Source organism: Vidua macroura, chromosome 22, assembly GCF_024509145.1.
Source record: "Vidua macroura isolate BioBank_ID:100142 chromosome 22, ASM2450914v1, whole genome shotgun sequence".
Lineage (NCBI taxonomy): Eukaryota > Metazoa > Chordata > Aves > Passeriformes > Viduidae > Vidua > Vidua macroura.
This window is the reverse complement of record NC_071592.1, coordinates 5,481,944-5,503,109: the sequence shown is the minus strand read 5'-3', so window position 1 is coordinate 5,503,109 and position 21,166 is coordinate 5,481,944. Positions and strand designations below refer to the sequence as shown.

Below are 21,166 nucleotides of genomic sequence, written 5' to 3'. Positions count from 1 at the left end.
AAACAGCTTTTTGAACCATGAACCTGCTTTCTTAAAGTGTTATTATTGTATTGCAATCCACTGATTTGCTCTAATGTTGTTGAAACTCGGTGTTGGTGTGACAACTCTTACTCATTCCAGTGCTCTCTCTTTCCCACGGAAAGGTTCATAAACGCCCGGCGGCGCATCCTGCAGCCGATGCTGGATGCCAGCAACCCGGACCCAGCCCCCAAAGCCAAGAAAATCAAATCCCAGCACCGGCCCACGCAGCGGTTCTGGCCCAACTCCATCGCCGCCGGCGTCCTGCAGCAGCAGGGTGGCAATGCAGGGACAAATCCTGATGGTAAGGACAAGCCCCAGTGGCCCCTGCCCTTCCTGGAAGGAGTGGCCATGCATTAATTATGGCCTTCATTGGTAATTTCTAGAGCACTTTATTGAGCTGTGGGGAAACACAAGAGGTGGCCCACGCAAGAAGGTCCTTCCAGTTGGCCACCAGGATGATGATCACCCACTAATGGGGCATGGCTTGGGTCATCGCCTGAGGAGCTGGGGAAGGGAGGGAGGGGAGACATGGAAAGATGGAGATGAGAAGACAGATTGAGACAAAATGGGAAGAGAGAAGATGAAGAGAAAATAGATGATGAAAATGAAGAGAAGAATAGAGAAGATGATGACGATGAAGAGAGATGATGAACGAAGAACAGATGAGGACAATGAAGAGAGAAGATGAAGAGCAGAAATGAACATACATCAGACAAGATGAAGAGAAGGAAAGGTAGGACTTGAGAGAAGATGAAGAGAAGATCTGCCCAACCAGTCTGGGCATCTACTTGCTCAGAACTAAGGTTTCTTGTTATTTAATGATGCATTAGCTAAAAAAAATTAAGGATTGGACCTTGGGGCGTGACTGGGGTAGGTGGGACACCTATGGGTGAAGCTCTCCAAGCTTTTCACTCTGGTTTTTCTTGGTTTATGCACTTCTTTTGTCCTTTCTGTATTAGCTGGGGAGTCCTTATTTCTGTACTTTTAATTCCAGGTTCCCTCAGCATGGACAACCTCCAGCCCCTCTCATCAGCCACTGCCACCATGGCCATGCAGCAGGCGATGCTGGCAGCCCATGATGACTCCCTGGATGGCACTGAGGAAGAGGAGGAGGATGAGGAGGACGAGGATGAGATGGAGGAGGAGGAGGAAGAGGAGGAAGAGCTGGAGGAAGAGCCTGGTGGCCTCCCAGCAGCACCTGGTGCTGACCTTGGTTTGGACCACAGTGACTCACTGGAATAGCTCCTCCTGCACCCTCCCAAATCATTGACTGAGCACCAGATACAAAATTCCCCCTGAAATGCAAAAAAATAAAGGCAAGAAGAAGAAATTAGTGAGAAAAAAGCAAACTGGCAGCGCTGGCAGAGGCCCTGGCTGCCCCCAGGAGCGCGGGGACCACCACGGCAGCGCACGGAAGCGAAGGACACACGTTTACAAGGCACATATTGTGGCCAGATTAATCTTTTATTTCAGGTTTTATTTTTCTTTTTCCCTTCTTTTTTTTTTGGTAAGCAAAAGCATTTTTAGGGAAAGTTGTTTTCCCCACGTGACGCTCGGATGCTGTTGGGCAGTGGTGGGTGGGCCACTGCGCCCATCCCTTGGATTTCTTGGTGCAAAGAAAAGCCAAACCAACCCCAGGACTTGATGCTTTTTGGATTTTTGCCCCAGAAGGGTCATTCACAGGCATAAATACTGGCATGGAGGGGGAAGAAAAACAATCAGCGAGTGCAAATTCTGCTATATCCAAGGAGGGTTTGGTGCTCGACTCATGGGATTGCCCAAACCTCCCAACTTTGGCCCCGATGCTGAGGCTGCTTGGTGACTCTGGACACAACTCTCTGGAAAAGGGAGGAAATTCCTCCAAATCCTTTAATTTATGTGCTAAAACCTCTGCTGAATCTGGAAAAAAATCCAACTCACCTCATTCTCGTCCTTAAGGGCCGAGATTGGACGCAGAGCTGGGGCAAAGGCTGCCGGAAGTAAAACTTTTCCAAGGCATTTTGGCACAGAGTTAGTTAAAAATGGGGAAAAAATTGGTTTTAAAAAATGCAAGATTTCACCCAAAATTGAATGGCGATGTGCAAGACTCGCCTGGGTGGAAGGAAACTAAGTATTGTTGCTTAAAAGCTGATTTCTCCCTGGTATTGTCCCTCCACATGGCAAAATGGTGGAGCTTTAGCCCCGTGGGGGAGGGCAACTGCCAAAAACCCTGTATTTTGGGTTTTTTTTATTTTGAATGCTAACAAAAGGGTGTATTCGCCTTAAAATGTGGCATGGGAGGAAATGCAAAAGCAAACCAGGGCAAAAATAAAGGAGTTGTCTTCTGCAGGTTCCTGCTCTAAATGTGAGATTCTAGGAGAAGGATCATTTTCGTGGAGGCTTTTTGCCCATATTGTCCTTTTTTTTCTCCTGGCTCTTGAAGAGTTTACTAAAGAACCTGAACAAGAGCTGGGATTAAAAAACAGAAGTGATGCAATGGGCAGAAATGCCTATTTTTGGATACTGATCTGGCGTGAATGTAATCTGTAATTTCATAAAGGATTCATTGTAATTTAGTATTAATTCCTGGCCATTTATTATAAAGTGCTACAAGATGAGGGGTCGCACCTGTATTTTCTTGGCAGCTTCTTCCTTTGAGTGGAGAAGACCCAAAATGCAGGAATAACCCCCCAAAATGGGCAAAACTTCCCTCATAAAACTAATTTACCTCCAAAATGGGTGGATGGACCCAAACTGGTAATTGAGTGATGTGGAGGAAATTAGATTTATACTTCCAAAACTAATGGTCCACCAGAAATGAAAATTTTCCCCCTCAAACATGCTTCAATGGGATTTTGCCCACTAATGGATGATGCACACCCCAACATGAGCTGTGTTCTCCAAAACCAAGTGATTCTCCCCCAGAAGCTCCCCCAAAGTGTTCCAGACAACCCCAGAATGAGTGATGGTCTCCAAAAATGAGGGATGCTCCTCAGGATCAAATGATGACCCAAAAGGGGCTAATCTCCCCCTGAAATGAGTGATTCTCCCCCAGAATGGGTGCTCACTCCAAAAGGAGTTGTATCCTCCAAAAATTCTCCCCCAGAATGAGTGACATGCCCCCAGAGGATGCTGTCCCAAACTGCTCCTTCTGGAAATGAATGACTCTTCTCAAAATAAGTGACTTCCCCCAAAATGACTGAATTTGCCCCAAAATGGACAACGCTCTCCAAAAACGAGCAACAACCCCCAAATTAGGCACTCTTCCCCAAAATGACTGACAAACCCCAAAACAGAGCAATAATCCTCCAAATGGAAGTGATGGAACCCCCCCTGTCCCTTAATGAGCCATTCCTTAATAATAGGTTGATTTTCTGGGTGATGTTTGCACAATTTTTAGCAGAAAATCGGGCCACAGAAAAGTGAAAAAATGGGGAAAATCCCCAAGGATGGAATTTAATCTGAATTTTGCCCCTCTGATGGTGGCAGCTGCAGCCAGCAGCTCATTAGCCAGATATTTGTGTTTTTTAGAGATCCCAGAATATTCATGAGCTAAGTCTATGTCGGGATTTTTTTGCTTAAAAACATCCTTTTCCTATAAAAAAGTTGCAAAGCACCGCCACGAGCAAGGGGAGACACAGACACTGGACACCAGTTGCCTAATTAATGTAAGGAATTCTTTATTCCCAGCTGTGCAAAGGGGGGAGTGCAGGGTGGGGCAGCCACGGGTGGGTGACCCTTTTTCCTGGGGTTTGGCCCCGATTTGGAGGCGCCGGGGTGGGAGTGTGGGGGCAGCACCGCGTCAGGTCGGGCAGAGCACTGCAGAGAGAGAGAGAGAGAGAGAGAGAGAGAGAGGGGCTGGGCACTGCACGGGGGCACCGAGGGTGCAGTGAGGCAGGAGGGTGCACAGGGGTGTGTGGGGAAGTGTGGAGGTGCATTGGAATGCAGGAGGGTGCACAGGGATGCAGGAGGATGCAGGAGGATGCATTGGAATGCAGGAGGATGCACAGGGATGCAGGAGGATGCACAGGGATGCAGGAGGATGCAGGAGGATGCATTGGAATGCAGGAGGATGCACAGGGATGCAGGAGGATGCATTGGAATGCAGGAGGATGCACAGGGATGCAGGAGGATGCATTGGAATGCAGGAGGATGCACAGGGATGCAGGAGGATGCATTGGAATGCAGGAGGGTGCACAGGGATGCACAAGGATGCAGGAGGACACACAAGTGTGCATGGGGATGCATTGGAATGCAGGAAGATGCACAGGGATGCACAAGGATGCATTGCAATGCAGGAGGAGGCACAGGGATGCAGGAGTATGCACAGAGATGCATGAGAAGGCACCGGGATGCACAAGGATGCAGGAGGATGCACTGGAATGCAGAGGGATGCACAGGGATGCAAGAGGACACACAAGTGTGCATGGGGATGCATTGGAATGCCAGAGGATGCACTGGAATGCAGAGGGATGCACAAGGATGCAGGAGGATGCACAGGGATGCAGGAGGATGCACAGGGATGCAGGAGGATGCACAGGGATGCAGGAGGATGCACAGGGATGCATTGCAATGCAGGAGGATGCACAGGGGTGCAGGACGATGCACAGAGATGCATGAGCAGGCACAGGGATGCACAAGGATGCAGGAGGATGCACTGGAATGCAGAGGGATGCACAGGGATGCATTGGAATGCAGGAGGATGCACCGTGATCCATGAGCATGCACAGGGATGTAGAAGGATGCAGGAGGATGCACAGGTGTGCATGGGGACGCACAGGAATGCACAATGCAACGCTGCACGAGGGGGCAGAGTGGCACACAGGCCTGCACTGGGCTGCACGGGGATGGGCAGTGGTGCCCAACGGTGCCCGGGGGCCACACAAGGACACACGAGTGTGACCAGGACAGGCAGAGGGTACAAGGACACACAAGTGTGCATAGGGACAGCCAGGGGGGCACAAGGACACTCGAGTGTGCACAGGGACAGGCACAGGGACAGCCAGGGGGGCACAGGGACAGGCACAGGGACAGCCAGGGGGGCACAGGGACAGGCACAGGGACAGCCAGGGGGGCACAAGGACACACACAGGGACAGCCAGGGGGGCACAAGGACAAACACAGGGACAGCCAGGGGGGCACAAGGACACTCGAGTGTGCACAGGGACACACACAGGGACAGCCAGGGGGGCACAAGGACAAACACAGGGACAGCCAGGGGGGCACAAGGACACTCGAGTGTGCACAGGGACACACACAGGGACAGCCAGGGGGGCACAAGGACACACACAGGGACAGCCAGGGGGGCACAAGGACACACACAGGGACAGGCAGGAGGCACAAGGACACACACACAGGGACAGGCAGGAGGCACAAGGACACACACAAGGGTGCACGAGTGTGAATGAGGCACTTGGGCACACGAGGGTGCAGAAATGCTGCACGAGGCTGCACACGGGATGCAGGAGGAACGTGAAAGGGGTGCACGAGAATGCACACACAGAGCAGTGCACAGGAAAAGCATGAGGGACACACGAGGAATCAGGAGGATGCACAAGAGATGGACAAGAGCGGTGTGGGAGATGCACAGGGATGCACAAGGATGCCTGGGAGATGCAAGAAGATGGATGGGGATGCCCAAGGGAGGCAGAGGAGGGTGCCTGATGGGGCATGGGGGGTGAAGGAGGGCACACAGAGGGTGATGAGGATGTGTGGATGAAGCAGATGGGCCCCAGGATGGGGCAGGAAGCTGCACAGGTACCTCCAGAGGTGTCTGTGAGACAGACAGCTGACAGGACAGGAGAGAATGCCTGAGGGATGTGCAGGAGATGCACCCAGGATTCCTGCAGGATGTGTGGAGGATGCAGCAGAGATGCATGAGGGATGCAGGAGGAATGCCACGGGATGTATCTGGGATTCCTCGAGGGTGCACAGGAGATGCAAAAGGGATGAATGAGGATGCAAGAGGGATGGACAAAGGATGCACAAAGGATGCAGTGGGGAGGCAGGAGGATGCAGAAGGGATCTCTGGTGGAGGCACAGAGCTGCAGAGGAGCTGTGTGAAGGATGCACGAGGGGTGTCTGGGGCAGGCAGGGGGGAGCAGGTACCTTTGAGGATGTAATCCGTGAGCAGAGTGGGCACCTTCTCATTCCCCTCCTTCATGGCAAACAGGACTGTGAGGGACAACAAAGCTGTGAGCCTGGCCCTGCTGCCCCCCAAATGTCCCTTTCCCCCTCTCAAACCAGCCCCACAGTCGCCACACAATTTCCCCATACAATTTATGCAGCAGGCCTGGGAACACCCACACAAAAAGGACTTCCATGCCCATGGAGCCAATCTGTGGCAGTGCAGAACGGGTGATTTACCCCAAATCAACCCTGGTATAAGGAGCATAAACTGGGGGGAGGTGTTGGCTGCCAACCAGCTGTGTTGCAGTGATGCAAAACAGGGATTTTCCCCACCAGGTGGGTTTGCTGCAATGATGATGCAACGTGGGTGGTAGCACCTTAAATTGCCCATGCTGCAGTGATGCAAAAAATCCCCCAAACTTCTGTGCTGCAATGGTACCCCAAACTGCAGCCACTGAAGCAAAGCAAAATGTGCCTTTGTGTCCCCAAAACATGTGATGCTGACCCAAAACAGCAGCTTGAATGAATACTCACTGTTGGTGAGCATCTGCAGGTCCTCAACGGAGGGTGGTGAGCCCTTCTTCTCATAGGGAATCACCGTGTTCAGGTACTGCAAAAACAAAAGCCACCCCAAAAAAACCACCCAGATTGCACAAAACTGCCTGGTTTTTGCATCGTCTTAAGACAAATTTATGCAAAAATAGAGTATTTCTGCAAAATTCCTGCAATTGCATTTAATTTGCAGGGTATTTTGGGGAGTACTGAACTAACTAGGGGCTGCAAACTCCACCCAAATCCATCCCTCCTCAGGGAGGACTTTTTGGGGTGAAAAGAGGTAATTTTTTTCAAGAGGGATTAGCAGGGTGTAGGGGATAGAGCAGTTTTGTAAAATGAAGAAAGATTTTAACAGTGCGTTGGGGGATGCAGGGGAATGGGGAGTGCGGGGAGGAGGAGTGAAAACAAACAGATTTGGGCAAATTTTTTTGGGGGGAAAAGGGCACCTGCTTCTCGTTGGTGGTAGGACCAAAAGTCTGGCGCAGGCCGGAGTGCAGGATGCTGGAGATGCCCTCCATGCTGAAGCGCTGGGGGGACAACGTGTCACCCTGTCACCTCCCGGGGACAGCGACATCACCCGTGGCACCTCCTCTGGCACCAGCGTCCCTCACAACTCCCTGACTCCCACATCCACACCCTGCCCAGATCCCAGCACCCTGCTCTGTACCGCCATCCCTTATCCCTTTGTCTCCCTGCTCCAAGTCCCCCTGTCCCTGTGTCCTTCCCATGCCCTGTCCCATGCCCCTCTGCCCCATCCTGTCGCTATTCCCATCCCATTGCATCCCATCCCATCCCATCGCATCCCATTGCATCCCATCCCATTGCATCCCATCCCATCCCATTGCATCCCATCCCATTGCATCGCATCCCATCCCATTGCATCCCATTGCATCCCATCCCATCCCATCCCATCCCATCCCATCCCATCCCATCCCATCCCATCCCATCCCATCCCATCCCATCCCATCCCATCCCATCCCATCCCATCCCATCACCCCCATGCCCCTCTGCCCCACCCCGTCACTATTCCCATTCCATCCCATCCCAATCCTCATCCCCTTGCCCCATCCTGTCCCCACATCCCCCCACCTCCTCCCTGACCACCCGAGGCACCCCCACTCCGGTCCCCTTGGCCACCAGGTGCCCACCTTGCGGGGCATGTGGCTGCCGCGCTCGGAGCGCGCCCCTTGCAGGCTCAGCCCCTTGTCCCTGCGGCGGCGCCGGGCGGCCTCTCGCTGCTCTCGCTGCTCGCCCTGCACGGCCAGCAGCGCCCCGATGAACGCCGTCTTCACCTCCTTCTCGAAGGCCAGCTCGTCCCGCCGCGCCAGCTGCGCCACCAGCTCCGCCGAGAGCGCCCGGCTCGCCGCCTCCGCCCGGCCCGCGGCCGCCAGCAGCTCCCGCGCCGACAGCTGCCCCAGCCCTGCCCGCGGAGCAGAGACCGGCTCGTGTCCGGGCACATCCCGCCACAGGGGCTGGGCCCCTTCCAGCCCGTCTCGTTCCACCTCCCTGCCGCGAGCAACGACCCCTCCCACCGTCCCAGCCTGCTCCAAGCCCCGTCCAGCCTGGCCTTGGGCACTGCCAGGGATCCAGGGGCAGCCACAGCTGCTCTGGGCATCTTGTGCCAGAGCCTCCCCACCCTCACAGGGAAGGTTCTTCCCAATCTCCCATCCATCCCTGCCCTCTGGCAGTGGGAGCCATTCCCTGTGTCCTGTCCCTCCATCCGTTGTCCCCAGTCCCTCTCCAGCTCTCCTGGAGCCCCTTCAGGCCCTGCAAGGGGCTCTGAGCTCTCCCTGGAGCCTTCTCTTCCCCAGCTCTCGCAGCCTGTCACCACAGCAGAGGTGCCGCCGCCTTTGGGGCATCTCCGTGGCCTCCTCTGGACTCTGCAGCCAGTGCCATGCATGGGGAAACGAGGGAAACGCCTGGTGCAGTCAGGGACACCCCCAGTGCAGTCAGTGAAACGCACACTGCAACCATTAAAATGCATCTCGTGCTGAGCGAGATGGGCTCTGCATTTTCTGAGACACCAAGAGATAAACCCGTTGTGCAATTACTGATATGCTCAGCGCCGCAAACGATGTGCCCAGAGCAATTAAGGGACTTCCTGGCACAATTAGGGACATGCAAGGTGCACTCAGTGATCTTCACAGTGCAATTAGTGACAGGCAGGATGTGATTAGTGACATGTACGGTGCAATTACTGACATGCATCGTGCAACTAGTGACATGTATGGTGTGATTATTGACATGCATGGTGCAATTAGTGACATGCACGGTGCAATTAGTGACACGGTGTGATTAGCAACCTGCACAGTGTGATAAAGAGCAGAGCAATGAGTGAAGTGCCTGGGCTTGCTGGTGACACAGCCCACGCCACCAGTGACAAATCTCATGTGCGTGGAACGCCCCATGCAGAACACAAAGGCTCCTGGTGAACCCCACGTGCCTTTCCACACCAAAAGCCACATCCCTGTGTTCTTCACAGTTTTTGCCAAGAGCCCTTCTGGCCAAATCCCAGAGCAAGCCAGCACTGAGGCCTGGAGAGACTCAGTTGTCCAATTTGGTTGGAATTGTCCCCAAAAAGTGACTGGCCTGGGCTTTGCTGGCCATACCTTCGTGGGAGCAGTTGTTGTTGAAGGCAGGGGAGAAAGCATGCAGCTCCCGCAGCAGGATGGGCTCCGTGCCCCCACCACCACTTTTGCCTTCAGCATCAGCCTTGGTTTCTTCCTCCTCCTCCTCATCCTCTTCCTCCTCCTCTTCCTCTTCACCCTCGGGGTCAGCCTCGGGGTCAGGTGAACTCTGCATGAGCTCCTCCAGCTCCTCGATGACCTGTGGGGCATCAGTGACCTCCATGTGCACCAGCATCCTACCTGCACCTTGCACCCCACACATCCTGCACCCACACCTGCAGCTGCCCTGCACCTGCTCCCTGCATTCCTGCCCTGCACTCACATCTGCAACTGCTCCCTTCATCCTGCACCTGCATCCTCCATCTGCAGCCAGCTCCCTCCATCCTCCATCCTTGTCAGCATTCTGCATCCTGCACCTGCATCCTCCCTTTCATCCTGCATCTGCATTCTGCTCCCTTCATCCTGCATCAGCACCTGCATTTACATCCATCTGTGCCCCGGGTCCTCTGTTTGCATCCTGCATCTGCATCCCACATTCCATGGACACTGAGGACCTGCATCCACTTCTAAATCTGCATCCTGCACCTGTCTGCATCCTGCTCTCTGCACCCACCTCCTCCTCCTGCATCCTGCATCTCCACCTGCATTCTCTATCCTGCATCCACACCCTGCTGCTGCCTCCACATCCCCCTCCCCACACCTGTACCCTGCATCCTGCACCCCACATCTGCATCCAGCAGTTGCATCCCCCCCCCCTTTTATGCTTCCCCCCATGCCACCCCTTTTGTACAGCAGCACCCACAGCCCACCTTTCCGCGTGCACCCAATTCCCACATCAGCACCCACAGCCTCCACTTCTGTCCACATCCACGTTCCAGGTCCTGCATGCCACACCCCAAGACGCTGGGATTTGGATTTGTCTCGTGCTTTCAGCTCGTGGTCATGGGGCTGAGGTGGCCAAGCCTGGCTTTTGGAGGACATGCAGGGCTCCAGATGCCCACAGGTACCTGCTCAGCTGTCAGCAGCGGCTCCTCGTTGATCCCAGAGTCCTGCTCACTCCTCTCAGTGAGCTCCTCCTCCTCTTCCTCCTCCTCCTCCTTCCCCCCGAGCTGCAGGAGACACAGGCTGGGCAGCCTTGGTGGCACCACAGGCCCAGCCTGGTGTGGGCATGGCCCCAGCACGGGGACAGCCACAGCCCTGGCTCAGGGGGACATGGGGGGTGGCATGGGGAGACACTGGATGGGGACATCAGATGGGACATGTTGGACTGAGGGTATTTCATGGAGATGCTGGATGGGGATGTTGGATGGGGCTTTGGACAGGGACACTGGAGACAGTGGACAGCCCTGGAGGGGGAGGTGTTGCCAGAAGATGGATGGAGATGTTGGACAGGGAGTGTCGGATGGAGAGCTGTAGAATGGAGCCATGGAGCAGGAAGGAGACAGGGAGAAGTCCAGGTGTGCTGGATGGAGGTGCTGGATGCAGAGTGGTGGTGCACACGCTTGGTGGAGACACGGGGGGTGCTGGGTGGGGAGATGAGGGCTGGTGGGGCTGAACAGGAGAGGTCTGATGGAGACACGGGGTGGGGACACCAGGTGGGGACATGGCAGAGGGGAACACCACCAGGGAATGGATGGACGGAGATGCTGGGTGAGAAGGCACCTTCTTTTTTCCCACCTTTCACCACCTTTTTTCACCTTTTTAGCAGAAAATAACCCAAGGAAGTTATCTTCTCTTCCCCCTTAAGCAACACAACCAAACGGGTTCAATTCCGTGGATACTGGGACATTTTTACAACCCCAAAAGCAGCTCTTGACAGCACAAACTCACTACAAATGCAAACCCATTTTCTACCCCAAAAACACCCATCCCACCCATGGCATGGGGACAAAGTGGCAAGGACCAGATGCTAAAACAACCTTTTTTGGGTAGTTTGCAGTGCCATGATGGCTGCTGAGCCCTGGGGCTGACTGACAGCTGTCAATCACAGTCAGGGGATCACGTGGGGACGTCACAGCCGTACCTGGGGGTCGGTGCCATCGAGGGCCTCAGTCCCAGGGAGCTGCCACGGCCGGGGGGAGCTCCGGGGGGCAAAGCCATCGGTCAGAGCATCCCAGACCCTGCAGGGAGGCGGGTGGTGAGTGCTGATCCCAAAATGTTGCACCTCAGAGACACATCCCAAAAAAACAGCACGCCAAGATGCCGCAAAGCATCCCAGAAACATCCTGAAATGACCTCCAAAAACGCCCAAATGCCACTGAGATGCCTGAAATATTCCAAAACACCCCAAATTATATCCTAGAAAACCCCAAATGCTGTCCTAGAAGACCTCAAAGCTCCTCAAAATAGCATTATGAAATACTGCCCTGAAATACCCCAAAGTACCCAAAAATGCTGCCCCAGCACCTGAGATGGCCCCTAAATGTCATTTTGAAATGCTGCTATCAAAACATTCCAAAAGCCACAGCAATGTCCCAAAATATCTCTAGATGTCCCCAAATGCCACTCAAAAACATCACCGTGATGCCCTGAAGTGGCACCAAACATTCTCTTAAAGCAGCCCCAAAGCCCCAGGACTCTCTGAAAGGCCCCAAAACACCTCAAAACACTGCTCTGGAACACTCCAAACTTCCCCAAATGCTCTTCTGAAATACCCCAAAATGCCCCTAAAGGTCCCAAAGCTCCAAAATGCCACCCTGTCATGTTCCAACCACCCAACCCCCTTGCTGAAATACCCCAGAGATCCCAAAATGTTGCTTTTCAACACCCAGAAATACCCTAAAATGCTTTCCTGAAATGCTGGCCAAACGAGGAGAAAATAGAGAAAGAAAAAGGAAAAGAGGAGAAGGATGGAAAAAAAAAGGAAAGGGGTAAAATAGGAGAAAAGAGAAAAAAAGGGGTAAAGAAGAGATGGAAAAAAGGGCAAAAGGGGGGAAAGGGGAATAAGTGGGGGAAGGAAAATCTGTGTAAAAGGGGAGAAATGGAAGAAAAAATCAGAAAGAGGGAGAAGAAGAAAAATGGTGAGAAATGAAGAAAGAGGAAAAAAGGGGAAGAAGAGGAAAAATGAGAGAACAGAGAATAGGAAAAGGAGGAAAAGGGCCAAAAGAGGAAAAAAGGAAAAATCAGGAGAAAAGAGAAATGGGGGAAAAGAGAAAATGTAAGAAAAAAGGGAGAATGAGGGGGAAAATGGAGAAAAGGGCAGGGAAAGTGGAGAAAAGGGAAGAAATGGAGGAGAAAGACAGAAAATGGGGAAAAAGAGCTGAAAAGTGGCAATGTTGAGGAAAAGGCCAAAAATGGGAGGAAAATGTCAAAAATGGGAGGAAAGGCACAGAAAAGATTGGAAAATTTTCTCCCCATCTCAGACAACCCCTCCCATTCTCCCACCAGAAATGGGGGGTTCAGTCCAGCACGGTGCCACATCCGAATCCTGAAAAATCACCCCAAAACCATTTGCCTCTTTTCCAACCTGCTCGTTTTTGGGATTTATTACATTTCCCTTCTCAGCAGGGCTGAATTCCCCTTGGAATTACAGATTTCACAAATCAACATACAAAAATGCGGCTGCCAAATCTTAAATACTTATTTTTTAACAAAGCACAGCAAGTTAGTAATGATTCCCCCAAATTTGCTTTTTTTTTTTTTTTTTTTTTTTTTCCTGCTCTTAAAGGACCAGCAACCCACAGGGGCAGGCCAAGACCAGCAGTGATTTCTGAGTTAATTATGGCAAGAAATGGTTAAAAACTCTGGAAATCCAGTGCCTGTGAGGCCATGGCCCCTCCCCCGGCTTGCACACAGGGCTCATTCAAAGAAGACTAAAAAAAAAAGCCCTGTTTTGCCCAAAGTGACCCAAAAAAGACACAATAAGTGGCACAAAGCGGCGACAGCGCGGCAGCCCCGGCGCGCAGCCAAGCTGCATTTTGCTCTCAAAAACCGTGAATTCGACCGATTGCAAAAATCAATTCAGCTTCAGTGGCTTTGGGGGAAAAAATCCAAACGCAAACCAACAAAACCAACGGATTTGGGGCTTTTTGGGTTGAAAGCAACCCCTTTGCTTGGTGAGAATAAGGGTTAGCGATTTCGGAATAATCCCAATTAAACAGACAAAAAATCCACTGGAAATGTGATAGTGTGTTATCATCATGAGGAAAATCCCAAGGATTTGCAGGAAAAAATGGCATTTTGTAACAGAACAAGGTTTTTAATGAAACTGTGGAACTGAACACAAAAGGCACAACAACAACTGGGGAGCCTAGGGGGGAATTTGGCCATTCCCTACAATGGTACAGAGGGAGTGGCCGAGCTCTACTCACACCTTACTCAAGGTTTATGCTCAACCCTTGGGGCTTTCCTTGCACAGACAGAGCTGTGGCCCCCTGCAACACGGCATGGGACACACTGCTCTTCCTCCTCAAAGGCTGCTACTCCAGGGACCTCACACAGCTACTCCAAGGATCCTACACAGCTACTCCAAGGATCCTACACAGCTCCTCCAAGGTGCTGTATGATCACAGCACAGTCCAGGTGCTGATTTGCGTGTGATGGGCTCATAGAAGAGAACAAGGAGGTGCAACAGGCCGTGGTGGGGTGTTACTCATAAGATACTACACCACTACTCTGAAGTGCAACACAGTCAAGCTGTGAGCTGGACTGCACGCTCTGGGAGTGTTTCATGACCATGACAGGATGCACGCAGGCTCGAGGGTGGCCTACTTATAGGATGCTATATAGCTACTCAAAAGATGCTACACAGCTACTCCAAAGATACTATACAGCTACTCCAAAGATACTACACAGCTACTCCAAAGATACTACACAGCTACTCCAAAGATACTACACAGCTATTCCACGCTGCTGCATGACTGTGCCATGATGCAAGGGGCCGAGCTGCACGTGGGCTGTACCTTGCCAGCACGCGAGGCAGCACCCAGAACCCTTACTCACAGGATACTACACGGAGTACGGCACGGAGCATGGCCGTGCCGCAGTGCTGGCAGGTCGCCTGCCCTGTGGGGGGGTTCAGGGTGTGAAGTGGCCCCAGGAGCAGGGGGGCCTTACTCACTCCTCATCCTGCAGGCGCTCCTCCTCCTCCTGCGCCTGGAGCCGCCCCCGCACGGGCGCCAGGCCCTCGGTGGCAGCGTCGTAGTTGCGGAAGCACACGGTGAGCTTCTCGTCGAACTCCTGCACCAGGTCCTCCATGGACTTGAAGCTCATCATCTCGGCGGAGAAGCTCTCCAGCTCGGCCAGCGCGGGGTCCGCGGGGCGCGGCAGGGACCCCCCATCGTCCCCGGGCCCCTCCTCGAACTCCTCCTCCAGACTGACCAGCGGCGCCTCCATCCTCCTCAACACCGATGTGCTGCCTTAGCTGCAGGGACAGGGTGCCCGTCAGGCACCGGGCTACTCACAGGTTACAACACCCGGCTCCCCGCTCCCTTCACTGCCGTGCTCACTGAAACCCTGCTGCCAGGGCTGTTACACAGCCAACAGTATCTCTGTAGTATCCTGGCAGTATCCCAGCAGGATGTACTACCTTCAGAAGAAATTCTGCTGTTGTGGCACTATTCTAGTAGCAATTTCCTAGTTGCAACAAAGTGCTGATAGTGGTCCAAGCAGCTTAGTGCTACCCTGACAGTATGTAAAAAATGTCATACCACTATCCATTTCCCTGAAGTGGTAGTATCTTAGTTGTATCCTTACACTATACTGTTGGATTATGCCCTTTTCTGACCCAGGGATGGGGTAACTGAGAGGCGTTTTAAAAACTTTTATTCCATTTTCAGTCTCGTGTGAAGGGTGAGACAATGCAGATGTTATAATTCACACTCTTACAATCAGAAGCTATTTCCTAATCACAATACATTATAAATGTTTCTTGGCCTATCAGCTTTTGCCACCTCTCAGCTACCCCATCTCTGAGACAGAAAAGGGCTTAATCTGACACTATCACAGCTAAGCAAGTGGCCTGAAAGTGTCAGTAATGTGCTGACAGTACCCCAAAAATGTGAGTGTTGCCCTGATGTACCCCAGAAGTATCCTACCATTACTTTTCTAGTGCCCTTGTAGCATCTTGGAAGTATCCTACAGATGACTGCACTTTTATCCTGACTCTTGTCCTGACAGCACCTTGGGAGCTTTGTGATAATATCCTGGTACCAGCAATGACCCTGTAGTATCTTAGTAGTGCCTTGTCAGCAATACTCATTAGCATTAGCAATACATTTACAATTAGCAAAGTGATACTTTGGAGTGTTATCCTGATAGCATCTTTGCAACGTCCTGATAGTACCTTTGTGCTACACTGAGAGTATCCTAGTAGCAGCTCAGCATTGCCCTGATGTTGTACTAGCACAGGCAGGAATATCCTGATTCTGTCAGGAGCATCCCAAGAGCATCCTGGTGCCCTGATAGTATCACAGTAGTAGATAACGAGTGTCCTGATAGGATCCTAGTAGTGGTGTCACGGGATACAGCTGTTATCCTCGGTGTGTTGGTGGCACTTTGGTAGCACAAAGTGTTATCCAGATATTTTCTGGATATTTTCTGTTATCCAGATGTTTTCTTACTGCCCCATAACTAAAGCACAACTGAAAGCAACCTGAACGTATCTTGAGAGGAACTTTGTGTGAGCTGCTCCAGTGGTACCTTCATACGAGTACCTCAGTATCAGCTCTGGAAGTATCTTAGTAGCAGCTTGATAGTACCTTAGTGGAGCTCTTGCAGCATCCCAGTAGTAATTACAGAGTATCCTGAGAGTACCTTAGTGCCACTCTGGAAGTGCCTTACTGCTGTCTGCAGAGTAGCCTGTCCACATTCTAGTAAACTCATAGCATCTCAGCAGCACCCTGAGAGCATCTCAGCTGTGTCTTGGTAGTATTTCACTACTCCCTCAGGAGATTACTGAGAATATCCCAGTAGCATCCCAGCAGCAGCCTCAGAGGAAGCAAACGGTAACTCAGTAGTAAACCAGGAGCAGCCCAGTAGAGGTGGCAGCACCCCAGCCCTGGCCGTGCTGCCCTGGGGAGGGGAGCACAAACATGACAGCTTTGGGAAAACCCGCCCTGAAGGGGTGCAGAGTCACACCCGTGTGCAGCACAGCCACACGCCATGCACGTGTGCCCCACTGGGTGCCCCGAGCCCTGCAGCACACGCCCTGTGCATGCACACCCTGCACGTGTGCGCCTGCAGGTGAGCCCAGCCCTGCACACACCTGCAGCGCACACACACACGGGACAGGGCCGGCGCTCCCCGTGAACACGCGTGGCATGCACAGAGAGATGCAAAGCACACACACGGAGCGGTGCCCGTGTGCACAGAGTGTCTGCAGACAGGTGCACGCGTGCTGCAGCGGTGCACATGCGCTGGGCTGCACACACTGCACTCACATTCACACCCACGTGCCCCGGTGGATGCACACCCTGTCCCATGCAGGTCTGCATGCACACACACCTTTGCAAGCATGCATCCCCACCGTGTGCATGTGTGCACACCTTTGCAAGCATGCATCCCCACCGTGTGCATGCACACACACCTTTGCACTCATGCATCCCCACCGTGTGCATGCACACACACCTTTGCAAGCACGCACCCCCAACAGTGTCCGTGCATGCACACCCATGCACTGATGCATCCCTACGTGCAGTGCCGTGCACACACACACACACTGTGCACCCCTGTGCATGCCTGCATCCCCTCGCATACACTGTGCACCGCTGTGCACTTGTGCATTCCCACACATGCACCACGGACCCCGCCATGCCCACAGCACCCAGCTCCAGGCCCCACAAACACCAGCAGCACACTGCGTGCTCACACCTGCACACACCTGCACATCCACGTGCCTGCACGTGTGCCCCTGCAGCTGCACACGCACACCTTCACGTGCACACACACACACACCTGCATGCACCATGCATGCGCATCTGCACGGACAGCCCTGCACACACATCTGGACATGCACACATCTGCATGCACACACATCTGCACACACACACACACAGAACCCTGCACGCACATCTGGACATGCACACATCTGCACCCGCACTGCATCTGCATGCACACACAGCCCTGCACACACATTTGCACGCACATCTGCACACACACACAGAACCCCGCACACACATCTGGACATGCACACATCTGCATGCACACACATCTGCACACACACACACAGAACCCTGCACACACATCTGCATGCACACACATCTGCACACACACACAGAACCCTGCACACACATCTGGACATGCACATCTGCACGGGCACACACCGAGCCGCACACGCACATCCCTCGCACACTCATCTGGGCACGTACATCCCTTGCACACACAACTGGGCACGCACACGCACACCCCTTGCACACTCGCACACACATTTGGACATGCACATCTCTTGCACACGCATCTGGGCACGCACATCCCGTGCACGCACGCTCAGCCCTGCGCGCACACGCACACAAACACGCGCACACGCACACAAACACGCGCACACGCACACAAACACACGCGCACGGACACGCCCTCGCTGCGCTCGCCGCCCCTCCCTCCGCCGCTCCCCGCAGGCGCACACACCCGCGTCCCCAAGACCCCCCAGAACGCCCCCGCAGTGCGCGAGCGCATCCCCCCGCCCCGCACGGCCCCCGCACGGCCCCCGCCCCGGCGCTGACCCGCAGCGGAGCCGCCGGCCTCGCTCCCCCGGCGCCCCCGCCCTCTCCGCTGCACCCCGACCCTGCCCGCGACGCTCCCCCACACCCGACACCCCCCGCAACACCCACGGCCCCCGCACCCCCGTGCGACCCCCGCCTGCGCCCCGACATCCGCCCGCTGCAAGGACAGCATCGCCCCCCGCTCCCCCCGAACCCCGCTCCCTTCACGGCCCCCCAGCCCCGCACCCACCTGCAGCCCCGCACCCCTCGCCCCCCCCCCCCCGGGGCCCGCAGCCCCTCCGCAGCCCGCAGCCCCTCCGCAGCCCCCAGCCCCTCCGCAGCCCCCAGCCCCGCACCCACCTGCAGCCCCGCATCCTCCGCGCCGCGCCGGGGGGTGCTGCGCCCGCACTGCGCAGGCGCGGGGGAGGACCGGTGACGTCACCGGGAAGGGGGATGCGGATGGTGGTCAAGGGAGCCGTGACGTCATCCCTCATCCCGGGGGGTGGGCTCCATCCTTTCACCGATCCCTAAAAATCCCTTGGAACCCCCGCCGTGCCCATCCATTCATTTATACACGCGGGTCTGCGCGTGTCGGTGACACTGAGGGAGAAAGCGAAAAAAGAATTGAAACCATGGAAACGACAATAGAAATTTACAGATAGGAAATATATAAAAAAAAGATGACATAAAGGTCAAGTCATATATCCGAAATTGTTTTCCTTTTCTAAAATAAAACAATTAAAAATTATGAAATAAAAGTAGAGGGGATTACAAAATAAAAAAGTATTTTTCCTCTCAAAAAACAAAATTGTGATCACAAGAAATGAGCAGCTTTTTATAATAATATTCTTTCAGCTTTAACTTTTAAAATTTATTAGCAATTTAAACAATTGCTTTAGATGAATGTTGTCATATATGCTGGGTGTTTTTTGGTTTTTTTTTTTTTTTCTTTTTGAAATCTGGGTTTAGCTCACAGCCAAGTGGAATATCTGGGCTTAAGCTCAGTTTCCCAGATCTTGATAGGCTCTGCTGCCTGCGGCTGCCTGCTCCCTCTCTGTGCTGGTTTTCCATGCAGCAGGGCAGGAGAAAGGTTTCTTCTCTGGCACATGGCTTCAAGTTGTTCATATTAAGGAAAAAAACCTCAAAAGAGTCTGTGAAAAGGTTGTTGTTAAGTTGAATGAAATTTTGCCAAGTCCTGGCTGGAGCACCGCGTGCTTTGGCTCGGTGCCGAAGAAATCCTCGAATCCCAGAATGGTTTGGGCTGGGAAGGACAAGGACCCTAAAGCTCATTTTGTTCTCAGGGCTTGGACCAAGTTGCTCCAAGCTCCATCAAACCTGGGCCTGGACGCTTCAGGGGATGGAGAAGCTTCTGTGGGATATGGGTGCCAGGGCCTCCCCACCCTCACAGGGTGGATTTCTTCCCAAAATCCCACCTAACCCTGCCCTCTGTCACTCCCTTGGTCCTGTCCCTCCACATCCTTGTCCCAAGTCCCTCAGGTGGCCCATGTGATGTTAGCCAAAGAGGCAGGATCAATCCTTCTCGCACCTGAAACAACAAATTGACAAAATAAAGACAATATCCTGCTCAGGAGACCAGATGGGGAAACGCTTGGCCAAACAAAGAACGACAGTGCCCAGCGTTTACAGGAATCAAATGTTCACATTCCTGACTCAGCATGGCAAGGACCAAGGCAGGAGGTCTTGGGAGGATGGAAAATGGTGCCATGTGGCACAGAAAAAGGAAAGAAGAGGAGAGGAGGGGAGGGGAGGGGAGGGGAGGGGAGGGGAGGGGAGGGGAGGGGAGGGGAGGGGAAGGGAAGGGAAGGGAAGGGAAGGGAAGGGAAGGGAAGGGAAGGGAAGGGAAGGGAAGGGAAGGGAAGGGAAGGGAAGGGAAGGGAAGGGAAGGGAAGGGAAGGGAAGGGAAGGGAAGGGAAGGGAAGGGAAGGGAAGGGAAGGGAAGGGAAGGGAAGGGAAGGGAAGGGAAGGGAAGGGAAGGGAAGGGAAGGGAAGGGAAGGGAAGGGAAGGGAAGGGAAGGGAAGGGAAGGGAAGGGAAGGGAAGGGAAGAAATCCCCAGAGTGGAACTCATGCCAGAAGAATAATAAATCACCAACTGTTTAACTTGCTGCTCTGTGGGACTAACCACCCCACCCACAGGAGCACCCAGCACCATTCACACCTGTTCTGTTATTTTTTCACTTGCATCTTCTCACATTCATCTCTCCTTATGGGTGAAAGTGGAGTGGTTGAAACTAAAGGGGAGGTACCTCATTTTGGAGTCTCTGCCCTGCATAAATGTCTCAAACTCAGACAACTGCGCCTGTGGCCTTGGGAGGGTTCTGCGACTCATCTCCCGACCCAGCTCCTCCCCAGCAGCTGCCTCTCCACCTTGCCCAGTGCCTGCCTGGACACCAGGGAGTCCAGGAGCTGCTGGGGCTTCTCCCAGCACTGGGGGAGCTCCCACAGCTGCACCCCAGTGTCACAGCCACAGCTGGGCTGCACTGCCTGTGCCTCTGCCCCGTGCACTCTGCTGCAGTGTGGGAAATGGATTTGTAGAAAATTGTGGCTAAAGCTGATAGGCCAATAAACACATATAGTGTGTTGTAATTAGGAAAGAGTTAGCTTCTGATTGTGGTGGTGTGAATTATAACACCTGTATTCTCACCCTTCACATGAGACTGAAAAGAGAATAGAAGTTTTTAAAACGCCTCTCAGTTGCCCCATCTCTGGGTCAGCAAAGGTCATAATCCGACACTCCTGCACAGCAGGAGGGGCACAAAGGATCAGCTCCAAAACGGGATGGATACAGCCAAGAGAAGGTGCCAAGGGGGCTGGTGGCCCCGGCCAGCTGGGGACTGTGGCCAGGGCCTCTGCCAGGAGCAGCCACTGAGCCGGCAGGCAGGGAATGCTCACCAGACTCACCCGCTCCTGCGGCTGCCCAGGAATGCTCCCCAAGCTCACCTGCTCTGTCCCCTGTGTCCCTGCTGTGTCCCCGTTTCCCTGCTGTGTCCCCGCTGTGTCCCCCCGTGTGTGTCCCTGCTGTGTCCCCCTCCGTGTGTGTCCCCACCGGGTCCTCCTACATCCCCCCGTGTCCCCGCTGTGTCCCCTTGCATCCCGCTGTATCCCTGCTGTGTCCCTCTCTCTGTGTCCCCCTGTGTGTGTTCCCCGGGTCCCCGCTGTGCCCCCCAATATCCCCCCTGTGTCCCCGCCGTGTCCCCCTG

General features: G+C 53.7%; 3 protein-coding genes across 10 annotated transcripts in view; 2 read left to right on the top strand and 1 right to left on the bottom strand.

Moving 5' to 3' along the window:
• Nucleotides 1-2,633, top strand: part of PKNOX2 (PBX/knotted 1 homeobox 2) — an 89,887-nt gene extending 87,254 nt beyond the window's left edge. For all 8 annotated transcript variants that reach the window (XM_053997032.1, XM_053997027.1, XM_053997028.1 and 5 more), the window contains 2 exons: nt 144-322; nt 1,016-2,633. In XM_053997032.1, coding sequence (XP_053853007.1) covers nt 144-322; nt 1,016-1,263 — 427 coding nt within the window. In that variant the 3' untranslated portion in view covers nt 1,264-2,633. The remainder of the gene's footprint in view (nt 1-143; nt 323-1,015) is intronic.
• Nucleotides 2,634-3,655: 1,022 nt separating this feature from the next.
• On the bottom strand, nt 3,656-18,401 carry FEZ1 (fasciculation and elongation protein zeta 1). The gene is made up of 10 exons (XM_053997034.1): nt 18,308-18,401; nt 14,371-14,673; nt 11,335-11,431; nt 10,319-10,420; nt 9,294-9,510; nt 7,833-8,104; nt 7,131-7,211; nt 6,664-6,739; nt 6,109-6,174; nt 3,656-3,819 (listed from the first exon to the last, which is right to left on the bottom strand). Exons 2-10 carry the CDS (start codon nt 14,643-14,645, stop codon nt 3,803-3,805), a joined length of 1,203 nt encoding a protein of 400 aa, XP_053853009.1. The 5' UTR covers nt 14,646-14,673; nt 18,308-18,401; the 3' UTR covers nt 3,656-3,802.
• Nucleotides 4,389-5,446, top strand: LOC128818032 (filaggrin-like). The gene is made up of 2 exons (XM_053997035.1): nt 4,389-5,154; nt 5,187-5,446. The coding sequence occupies exons 1-2, from the start codon at nt 4,443-4,445 to the stop codon at nt 5,402-5,404; spliced, it is 930 nt and encodes a 309-aa protein (XP_053853010.1). The 5' UTR covers nt 4,389-4,442; the 3' UTR covers nt 5,405-5,446.
• Nucleotides 18,402-21,166: the final 2,765 nt, after the last annotated feature.

Excerpts from the sequence above, each read along its gene's own strand:
- LOC128818032 (XM_053997035.1), top strand. The coding sequence starts at position 4,443 with ATGCCAGAGGATGCACTGGAATGCAGAGGGATGCACAAGGATGCAGGA. Across the intron at positions 5,155-5,186 it reads GGGGGCACAAGGACACTCGA|GGGGGCACAAGGACAAACAC; the intron begins GTGTGCACAGGG and ends AGGGACAGCCAG.
- FEZ1 (XM_053997034.1), bottom strand. The coding sequence starts at position 14,645 with ATGGAGGCGCCGCTGGTCAGTCTGGAGGAGGAGTTCGAGGAGGGGCCC. Across the intron at positions 9,511-10,318 it reads CGCTGCTGACAGCTGAGCAG|GTCATCGAGGAGCTGGAGGA; the intron begins GTACCTGTGGGC and ends GATGCCCCACAG. Across the intron at positions 8,105-9,293 it reads CAACAACTGCTCCCACGAAG|GGCTGGGGCAGCTGTCGGCG; the intron begins GTATGGCCAGCA and ends CTCCGCGGGCAG.